General features: G+C 35.3%; 1 protein-coding gene across 1 annotated transcript; it reads right to left on the bottom strand.

The window, feature by feature from the left end:
* Window positions 1-127: 127 nt before the first annotated feature.
* On the bottom strand, window positions 128-9,068 carry LOC129257137 (hydroxysteroid 11-beta-dehydrogenase 1-like protein). Its single transcript, XM_054895395.2, has 4 exons — window positions 8,921-9,068; window positions 5,979-6,279; window positions 5,007-5,135; window positions 128-4,022 (listed from the first exon to the last, which is right to left on the bottom strand). The coding sequence occupies exons 2-4, from the start codon at window positions 6,232-6,234 to the stop codon at window positions 3,766-3,768; spliced, it is 642 nt and encodes a 213-aa protein (XP_054751370.2). The 5' UTR covers window positions 6,235-6,279; window positions 8,921-9,068; the 3' UTR covers window positions 128-3,765.
* Between the last annotated feature and the right edge of the window lie 2,986 nt (window positions 9,069-12,054).

The following is a 12,054-nucleotide window of genomic DNA, read 5'->3' as shown; positions in this document are numbered from 1 at the left end:
GAATTGTCTCTTCATTTAAAGTTAATGTCAATAACCATATTGGCCTAGCAATTTACTTACCACATGCACAAAATGCAAATATTTACAAAGACAGAAGTACATTCACAAAACACATTAGCAAAATCAGTCAAATGAATTATTTCTGTTTATTAAACAATGTATAGAAATATGTCTATTGCCTTTCATTTTTTTCTCACAGATTTCATAAAATTGTAATACAAATAATTGACATTTCTTTCAATTAATCTTAACAACTTATTTTCACTACAAACGGGAACAGCATGTATTTGAAAGTACTGAATAATGTTTTACTAGGCAGATTTATGTTTTTATATAAAGATCAATATATCACAATTATCAAAAGGTTTTTATTTTCAATTTTGCTCTCATAACAGTGAAATTTCTATTCCCTTTACAGATATCTTGACCAACTTTTCTGCACAACTTAATTTTGACATTAAATTTCAATTCTCTTCCTGTTCATCTATGGGACCCTTTCATTTTACATTAGGTATCAAAATAGAAAAGAAAAAAACACAATTTCATAATGGTGGAAATTAAATGACGTGAATTTTTGTCCTATGCAGGAATGAAATGACTAAAAATCCTGTTCTTAAACATACTGTGCAAGGGTCACATATTTTATGTAGTACAGTATCTAAACATATACAGTCAACTCTATCTTCAATTGGTTATGCCTATTAAAGCAGTACAATTACCATAGTAAACGATCTACTTTAAGTATACTAATTTCCCATATGTTTATATAAAGTTTGTTCCAGAATCTATGTCATACTATTTTCAACTTTTCATCTTCAATTATTACCCATTAGATAAATGGTGCTTATTCTATCATGGACTTAAATGGATTGTGTTCACACAACTGTTTCGTTCTGATGCCAAAAGCCGAGGTAAAATAGACCAGCATTAGATATTGCAGGTCATGCACAAAGTAATACATTTGTACATAACTCATCAATATAAGGGCTTGCATACAAGATTGGCTCTGTATTTTGATATTTTCTTCCAGTTCTGTTAAGCTACTAACCTGACCTAACCTATAAATGAACTTGAACTTGTTTTGACGTCAATTTTATTCCTCACATGTACTTCATCGCAGGATACACATGACAATTTGAGGTAGTTATGTTAACTTTTTAGATAATCTTCGAATTTCTAGCATTTCACTTGATTCAAAGTAGACATACATGTAGAAATGGTATTGCAAGTTAAGGTAAAACAAAATTGATTCCTTTAATAGTATGATTAAAATTATTACAAATCTGAAATGAGAACTTTGCAAGAACTCATTGCTGTGATATACCGTTAACATAACATATTAATAAAGTAGTCAAACATTTTTAAACTTGAAGGAAAAATATAGGTGGAATTTTCATCATTGAAAAAAAAAAAAACTACTTACACTTCTGCCAGCACCACAGCAACCTTTACATATACAAAGATAAATGTACTTTCTCAATTGAGCTGATTCATGGGAGGAATGAAGTCAAATCTTGATTAGTACAAGTGTGTTTTAATAGGTTTATTTCCATTTAGTCCAATGCCAATTCATCCAATTGCTGCCAACGAGTCAACTATCATTTGTTCTACCATCAGTTCGTCCAAAATCCACATGATCTAATTGCCATTTCGTCCACTCACCATTTTGTCTAATATCCAGTTGGGTCTAATACATTGTAGCCATTCATTCCATATACCATTTGGTCTAATTAAGACAAGTGTTAATTGGGCAAAATGAATGACCAACTGGTTATGAGATGAAATGGTTAAGACGAACTGGTGATTAGACAAAGTGATGATTGGACCAAATGTTTATTAGACGAAATGTTGAAAGAATGGCATTAGACTAAATGAAGGTAGACCATGTGGTGAGTGGACGAGTTGGCAGTGGACCAATTGGCAATTTACCGTTTTAATACTGTTAAAAATTGAAAGATTGACTGTAAGAAAAAAATGTTATAATACTTGACTAGGTTTCATTGTTCAATCATATACAATTTCAATTAAATTTCTTTGGTTTAGATATAAAGATCAAATACAAGACATGGTTAACCATCTCTTGTATTTGATCTTTCTGAATATGAATCGATTGCCTGTATGTCAAACTCTGGTTTATAATCTTGAAGCATGTCTCAACATAACTATGGCTAGCCAAATGTGACATAAAAACCATTGATTTATTCCACCCAAATAATTTCAACTTTGGCAATTAAATACACAATTTTGTGTTCTCCTTGAACATGAAGGCATGAGGCCTAGGTCCTATTTCATATAGACTTACAATTATGATATCTTGAGCCCTGTTACTATGGTCTATAATTATAAGTCCATTATTAAATAGGGGACCCGAGAAGCAATTCATGGACATCAAAATATCAATACCAAGTATTCAAAATCATAAAGAAACGTTGCTTTCGGAACCAATTCACAAAAGCCGATCCACTGAAGGGCTGCTCCACTATCACGATCTAAAACTCATTAGATCAGCGGAGAGAAGGACAGTGATCAGTTGAATTCAGGAGCATTGCAGCACCACGGTTTTGAGGATGGAGTAAAAAGGGAGCATACATTTAGATCAGCAACATGTTAAAAAATTCTTAATAAACCCTCCCAATCACAACACACCCATTTGAATCATGTAGAAAATGGAAAAGCACAAACTACCTCTACTTGTCTCATGGTAAAAAAAGGTTAATTTTTCCATGTTGCTGCCTGCTCATCAAGACTATGATAGATCTGAATCACTTCCCACTAGTTACAAAGAGCCACTGCAACATTCTGTCTGGCCTACCCAAGTTGAGCAACTGTATACATATCTGTGGCCAGCTATGAATGAGCTCTGAAAGTAAAGCTCAAACACAGGATGAAAATATAAGAAATGATTTTACCTCAAACAGGGTCAACTGATACCAACTGATACCATCAGTGCTCTGTGTGGACATACCATGATTCCACATTGACATTATGTCAGGACTAAAATCTAGCTCAGGGCCCCGTTACACAAAAGTTACTATTATGGTAACTTTGCCATGCAATAGTGACTAGCATGGAATCCTTGATTTTGATTGGCTGTTGGACCATGTTACCATGGTAGTTACCATTGGATTACAATGTTACTATCATAGTAACCTTTATACAATGGGGCCTTCATATTGCTTTTTGGAAGATATCTCTCCCTGTTTGCCATAAAGTAATGTGTACACTTTTCATGTTACAGGGCTCTGGGTTGTGTAACATAGGAAGAGAAAACCTCTACAATCAATTTTTAGTATGTTTTTTTAACACATGATAATCACAGATACAATTAATTGGATATTTTGTGTTTACAGTGGTTTCAAATCACATAAATTTCAAGAACTGCATAACAGTTCTGAAATTTTTCACTACCCATAGTAAAACCAGCTTTAATACTTTGAACCATCTGATAATTGATTGAATGCACAACCTGCCCCATTGTGAAAAACATCCAATCTTATTTTCAAAATGTTGGGTCCACCATTATGGGAACGTACTCTGTAAATATATTATGGAATTACTCAGTCATGGATTTTTAAAGTGCATAAAATTCCCAAGTGGTAGATCCAACCTTTTGAAAACAAGGTGAGATATTTTTATGAAAAGTAGGGTTTATGTGGTCACAGTGACTGATGAAAACACCCAATTATTAAAAGAAACCAAAATTGATATCCATGATTCAAACGACACCAGATTTCAAAATACAGGCTAGTCAGTCTCATGCTAACATCAATTTTTAGGGATTTTTTTCATATTTTCAATAGCATCGTCTGTGATGCGTGCTCTCATCATATTCTCAACAAACCAAGGAATTAGATCCCGAACCATGGTGATTGGCTGCACCCATCTGGGAAAGAAAACCATTCTCTCTCTCATAGCAGTGCCTTCTATGATTCGGTATGCTGTATCTGCTGAAGTAGTGCTGAACATAGAAGGCTCGTAAACACCCTTGGAAAACTTCACTGCATTGGTTGTATTGATTGGACCTGTAAAGCATTTAAAGAAATGAAATTGTGCAGCGTTTGATTAACAACACTTAAAAAAAAATGATATCTACCTTGTCCAGGAAAAAAAATATTCATTTCAGGGGAAAATTTTTCACAACCTACTACTTAAATCTACTACAATGGATGAGCTTTAACATTGAAGTGAATGGGGAATTTCTTTTTTTCAATTTCCAGGTCTGGGGGGGGGGGGGGCAAAACTGCCCCAAGTCTCTGTGTAAGAAATGGAAGTCTGCTAATTAGATGAATGAAAGCTGCAGATAGGCATTGTATAATTCTAGGCATTTTTATATTTGTATTGCATGGGCATGGCCATAGAGGAGACAGTCGGTAGAGTGAGGGTTTTGAATAATGGTGACCCGGGTTCAATTCCCAATTGGTGTGCTAGTGCCTTTTGGTAAGGCATTTATCCTCACTACCAGGTCCCTCGGAGAGGACCTTAAGCCGCCGGTCCTCTGATTGCTTGCTTACAAGCATTTACATGTATGCTTTCTTAGCAATCAGGTAAAAATCACTACCATTTACCATTTTTTTACATTTGTTCTGTTCGTTTGCTTTTCATAATATACTCTACTCGGATTAGTGCCATCTTGCAGAAAAAGCGAAGGTTTGTAGTAGTTGTAAACAAATATGACCATGCCCGACCACATATAATGCAAGGATATTGTAATATTATGAGCAAAATATTCAAGCATGAAAATTGAGAAGTACTGCACAGTAATCTCACTTCCATAGATCTATGAAGCATACATGTAGATTGACGGTTTCAATCTAATGCCAAATATTTGGTAAATATAATGTTAGTCCCTTCACTGGTTAATTGTCAAAATCTTTGACTCAGATTGTCTTATGTATTCCTTCATTTCATCTGTCCAACAGTATTCCTTGAAATTGCATCGGTGAATAGCATTATTGGTCTGGCACTGGTATACCGACCACCTAAACAGGGGCCTACATTGTACTTACCAATGATGTGTTCTGTAATGGAAATATCCATGTGTTTGAAGTAATAGTCATGACGTAAGGATCCAAAAAATCCATGGAGGGCAAATTTACTGGCACTATATGATGGGTATAAAGGCACTGATATCAACCCTGCAGAGAGAGAAAGAGAGAGAAAGGGGAAGGATAAAGAAAACAAATTAACACATGAACATAAATAAGTGGGTCCAGATACCGGTAATGCATTTTACAATATACAGAGGCAATCACAATAATCCTTTATGTATAAGGTCCTCAAAATTATGGACAAAATATTCTCTTTTCACATTTACAAATGAGATCAATATGAATTTCATGCACTATCAAATTGATTTTCATGACAGATACGAGCTTCCAGGGCCCTAATGCAGGTCCTGGACCCCCGCCAATAGGGTCAAGTGCTTCATCATGCTTGTGATATGATACCCACACATAATTCAATATTTAGAAATCTTCTCTGATTCTTAATTCAGAATGTTGGCATATCTGATCCTGCACTTAATTGTGTGCAACTTTTCACTAAGATTTAGCTCACTCATTATGAATTTGATATTTACACTGTGTTTGACCAGTCTCCCAAGATTAATATGTGAGTGACAGCACAAAAAGGGCACAACTTGCGTAAATGTATTATGAAACGGCACAAATTGAATAAATTAAACAAGTGACATATATCTAATATTTCATGAAGAATATATATATGAAAATTAATTACATTAAGGATTAAAAAAAAAGTTTCAGCATTATTTTGGTGAAACAGCGTGTATGCCATCACCATCCTGGTAACTACATGAAAATGCTTTGTTTCAAGGAATATGCATATGTATATGAACATCTATTTTCAGCAACTTTTAGGGAAGTTTCTTCACACAACTGAAAATGGCAATGTGGTTATGCTTTTAGCCACTTGCTTGAATGGTAGATGTCTAACTCGGCTCTATTTGTAAACATTCTAACCTGCCACTGAAGACACCACCCCTATGCTTCCCTTGCTCTCTGCTAGCATTGGGGTGGAATAAGTTGCTAGGCTCACATACGCACGGAAATTGACATCCATTATCTTCTGCAGACGGTCAATCTCATTAATGCCCCATAGGTGGAGGTAGTTGGAATAGATGTGATTCAGAATTAAGAAATCTAGTCCACCAAAACGCTTCTCTGCTTCTTTGACGAGTGCCTCTGTGTCGTTCAGGCGGCCCATGTCCAGGGGCATGTAGAAGGCTTCTTCTGCTCCAAGATCTTTGCATTTTTCCACAACCTGTGCAAAATCATAAACAAGTGGAATGCCTCTGGCCGTCTCACCTGCATCACGCGATTCAATATAGCAGCAGTGCTGATTTTGAAAACTACTATAACTCGCACAAGATGTTCAGTGATACTTGGTTACTCGTATTTCCACGTTTTATGAATTAGACCAATACACTTATAGAGATATGATGGCAATTCAACAAATACCCCCAACGTAGCCAAAGTTCTTTGACCTTACATGACCTTTGACCTTGATCATGTGACCTGAAACTCGCACAGGATGTTCAGTGATACTTGATTACTCTTATGTCCAAGTTTTATGAACTAGACCAACACACTTTCAAATTTATGGCTGTAATTCAACAAATACCCCAATTTGGCCAAAGTTCATTGACCCTAAATGACCTTTGACCTTGATCATGTGACCTGAAACTTGCACAGGATGTTCAGTAATACTTGATTACTATTATGTCCAAGTTTCATGAATCAGATCCATAAACTTTCAAAGTTATGATGGTAATTCAACAGATACCCCCAATTCGGCCAAAGTTCATTGACCCTAAATGACCTTTGACCTTGGTCATGTGACGTGAAACTCATGCAGGATGTTCAGTGATACTTGATTAACCTTATGTATAAGTTTCATGAACTAGGTCCATATATTTTCTAATTTATAATGACATTTCAAAAACTTAACCTTAGGTTAAGATTTTGATGTTGATTCCCCCAACATGGTCTAAGTTCATTGACCCTAAATGACCTTTGACCTTGGTCATGTGACATGAAACTCAGGCAGGATGTTCAGTAATACTTGATTAACCTTATGGCCAAGTTTCATGAACTAGGTCCATATACTTTCTAAGTTATGCTGTCATTTCAAAAACTTAACCTCAGGTTAAGATTTGGTGTTGACGCCGCCGCCGCCGCCGCCGTCGCCGTCGCCGCCGCCGTCGGAAAAGCGGCGCCTATAGTCTCACTCTGCTATGCAGGTGAGACAAAAATGCAATATTCTACCTAACTGCTCATCAAGCAAACCACGTAAGTGCAATTGACTTCTATAATGGATGATCTGTTTGCATTACAGATACTTCTATACAATTAATATGGAAAATAACATACTCCTACCATCATACCTTTAATATTTATACAATAATGTATTGTTTAACCCTAAATAGACAGACTGGCCTATTTTGACATCTAAGATCTTTGTGTAATCGCGACGAAAATTGGCACGAGCATTACCGAAGGCATAATCTACAAGACTGTAAGATCAAATTCTGCGAAAAAATCTCAAAGCTAATTGATTATGCTAGTTTATGCGTAAAAATCAAGTTTGCTCTAATTAACTAAATAATGCCCCTCAAATGCTAATTTTGGGTTCACAGACTCTTTATAGGAATCTGATCAAATGTACTTCTAAAAAAAAGTCAACATCACATTTATTTTCTTACGTATTTTTCATTTGTTTCCTAAATTTCTTATGTATTTCTTTATTGTTCAACTCCTTTTTTTTCAGTGGAAATTGTCTGGGACTTTATTTTGACTATAAACAAGATGAAATTAATTGATCTAAATCAGTAAAAGGAAAAAAATATATACATTTATGATTTCGGCTAAAACACTATTGCATTGGATTTGTACACAAATTCACGTTTTTGAGCAATTATGGTCTATACATGTATGCACTTATGAAATGTTGCATAATTTCAGAACCGCATACCCGGGGGTCACAATTTTGTCTCAAAAGTTGCGTGAGATTTAAGTAAAAAGTCAGCGAGCGACGTGGTAAAACAAATTTGTGTGGCAGATTTATCGTGAAAAATTTCGAGGGGGGAGGATCAAACTACTGAATTACTGTGTAAGATAATCATTGATAAAACTTATTTTGTTAAAAAGGGGTACAAGCATAACATGCATACATGTAACTGTTTTAACAAAATAAGATAAAACTTAAAGGACAAGTCCACCCAACAAAATATCAATTTGAATAAAATTAGAAAAATCAAACAAGCTAACACTAAAAATGTTAGCGAAGTCGGATATAAAATAAGAATTATTACATTTAAAAGTTTCAGTTAATTTAAAAAAAAGTGATTAGTGATATGCCAATCCTGGCTAGTATGCAAAGGAGGGGACTGATGATACCACCCACTCATTATTTCTTTTTCATTTTATTATATGGAATATTAAATATTTTAATTTTCTCCTCATTGTCATGTAAAACAAGTTTTATTCGTCCCTGAACATGTGGAATTGCATTATTTAAAACATTTTGGGATTCAATCTAGAGGGTCGTTATTGTAATATCTGAAAAAAAAAGAAATAGTGAATGAATGACATTACTGACTCTCTATTTTGCATCACTGAGTTGTGCATATAAGTTTGTTTTTAACTGTTTTGTGAAAAATAAACAAAATTTCATAATTTTACTTCAGATTCTGATGCGATTTTCAGCATTTTGTTTGCTTTATTTTTCTTTATTGATTCAATCAACCTTTTATGGGGTGCACCTGACCTTTCAGAATTTTTTTCCAGATTTCAATAAAATTTCTAGCATTTTGAGAGTATATTACTCAAATTTATTTAGTTATTATCTACAACAAACTATAAAATAACTGACTGACTGCCTTCATATTCAGATAAAGAAATACCTTTTGTAGTACAGCTTCTCTACGAGCAGTGACCAAGACTCTAGCTCCCAGCTTACAGTACCAGTATGCTATCTGTTCCCCTATACCTGTACTTGCTCCCGTCACTATTGCACGTTTTCCTTTAATGCTTGCTGTATTCAAAATAAACAGTCTGACAGAATTAAAAACATAACTTTATTGGTTACAATCCAACAGAAGGGCTGTTGACAATACAAATCTCTTAATTACATGAAGTGTAAGACAACATTGGTGATGGTATGAGATAAAAAATTGCATTGTACAAAAACATAACTACTACACATTTTCTTGGTGGGGGCACTTACCTATACACATGGACTTTGAATTTGAAAATGCTTGCTTAAAAAGAAATCATCCTTTAATCACTGGGCAGAATCAGACAGAGCACCCTAATTTTCATAATTAGTATGTAATGTTTCAAAGTGTATGTGGCGAACAGATCATAAATGAATGTGATTTTTAGTTACAATAATACCTTTTTTGGAGTGCATGTACAGACTCACCAAAAACAAGTTGGGTGTGTTGCTGACTGTAACAGTGTGTGCAATCTAGGCCTGGGACTTTCGGGTATTTTTGTCTTCGGGTACCCATGGTAATTTTCGGGTGGGTACCCGGGTACCCGAAAATTATGTCGCATGAAATTTGACTGGTGGAAAAACCCCATAGGTGATGTCATCCAGCCACTTCGCCGCAAGCCAATTCATGAATGAAAATATAGAAGTATATGCGCAGTGCAAGCCTCCCGTGCCCCACGCAGTATTCCATCGAAACAAAGTCTGCAATACTCTGTCACCTTGTACTCAATCGACCTAGAATTCCACTTTCCTATATTTCATATGAATTATGAAAGGTATTCTTGGAGGATCTGTTTTCTCACCGATACCACACAGGTAAGCAAATTTTGATTACTTCTTGCTTTTCCGTCAAAATCTTACAAAGTAGAGTCGATATTACATCGTGTTCGTGAGTTTGTAGAATCTATTGCTACATGCACAAAGTCAATTGATTTCGGGTTTCGGAGCGTCGAATGTGCCAGCCAATCACGATCGTGTTACCATTTTCAGTTTATGATGAACTGAAAATGGTAACACGAACGTGATTGGCTGGCGCTTCGTATGCTCAAGCTGCAAAAGAAACATGGCGACGATTGAACGATCTCAGTCACATCATCACTTGAAAAACTTGTATATTTATGGATATTTCGAGGGTAATTGGTGAGATTCAAAATGAGACTTGTGTACTTTTGTGATGAATTACAATCATGTCTTACACTACGCAATACAAATCAAATACATACCGGTATACGTTTTACTGGTAAGAAATTTTCGGGTATCGGGTATTGATTTTTCTACCCAGGTACCCGAAGCTTCCGGGCGGGACCCGGGTACCCGGGGTTTAGTCCCAGCCCTAATGCAACCCACTTGCAGTCTGCAACTTCCGTCTGTATTAAGTCTATACACTCCAAAATAAAGTAACATCAATGTAACAAATATACTTAATCACATTTATTCATGATTCGTATTTTTATTATAACCTTGGCAGAGGTTATAATCTTGAATAACTGATTGTATTACCGACCAGGGGCCCATTTAAAAAAGATTGTTAATAACAAATTTGCAATAGCAGTTTTAAGCTACTGTAATCACTTGATCACTTATGTAACAGGACCCAGACTAGTTTTAACAGACCTGCACAATCATACATTAGAAATTAACTTCATAGTTAATTCATGTTCATTCACTTAGAATTTGGCAACATTCCTCCCGAGGGTCATTATAAAAGACAGATTTTTAATGTGTTTTATTTTCTTTTTAGAAATAAATATTTAATAAAAGATGGTCAAGATACTTATAGTAGGTTATTTGAATTATAAAATTTCAAACTTTTCCCACAGAAACACATATTTAATATCAAAGCAATATAATCTACATCAATATAATATCCCAGTCAAATATATTGCTGTACACACACGTGACCAAAAAACCTGTTTAAAGGGGAGTTTTTCAGTTTTGGAGGTGGTCCGCGCGTGGACTTGTTAAGGGTATAAAAAAACACTGATTTTCAAGAAAAAAGGGTGATTTTGAAAGACTGGTCAATGGTCAATCGCGGGTTCAAACGTATTAAGGGTATGTTTTTTCCCAAAGCCTTTTTTTCTAAGACTAGCCAAACGTGTTTAGGGTATGTTTTTTCCCAAGCTTTTTCCCCGGAGGTCATATTTTGGCAACAACTTCTTTAGGGGCCAAAATATATAAATAAAGCCCGTGAAAAACTTGTTCAGGGGGTTATTTTGCACACAGAGAAAAACTTGTTTAGGGGGTGTTTGGAAATTCCTTGGTCATGTGTGTGTACAGCAATATATTTGACTAGCCCCCCGGGTATACTATAGGCTACTTTCAATTCACTATTTGTACTTTTTATTGACAAATTTCTAATAGTAGTTTTTTACAATGAAAACCCTGAAATCCTGATTGATAAAAAGAACAAGTAGAACGCCTCTGGCAGTCTCGCCTGCATTACGCGATTTAATATAGCAGCAGTGCTAACTTTGAAAACTACTATAAAATAATCATTCACAAAAACACCATTCATATAATGACATAATACCACGTTCATTGACCATAAATGACATTTGAACGGTGACTTAAGACTTGTCAACTACACCCATGTCCACATTTCATTCACTCTATCTATAAACTTTCAAAGTTATGATGGCAATTCAACAATTACCCCAACATGGCCTAAGTTTATTGACCTTAACTGACCTTTGACCTTGGTTTTGTGACCTGAAACTCACAGGGGATGTTCAGTGATACTTGATTTTACTCTTATATCCCAAGTTTTATGAACTAGATCCATAAACTTTCAGAGTTAGGATGGTAATTCAACAAATACCCCCAACACGGCCAAAGTTCATTGACCTTTAATGACCTTTGACCATGGTCATGTGACCTGAAACTCATACAGGATGTTCAGTGATACTTGATTACTCTTATGTCCAAGTTTTATGAACTAGATCCGTAAACTTTCAGAGTTAGGATGGTAATTTAACAAATACCCCCAACACAGCCAAAGTTCATTGACCTTTAATGACCATTGACCATGGTCATGTGACCTGA

This window comes from Lytechinus pictus, chromosome 3, assembly GCF_037042905.1.
Source record: "Lytechinus pictus isolate F3 Inbred chromosome 3, Lp3.0, whole genome shotgun sequence".
NCBI classification, from domain to species: domain Eukaryota; kingdom Metazoa; phylum Echinodermata; class Echinoidea; order Temnopleuroida; family Toxopneustidae; genus Lytechinus; species Lytechinus pictus.
The sequence above is the reverse complement of the archived record's forward strand: the minus strand, read 5'-3'. Positions and strand labels throughout refer to the sequence as shown.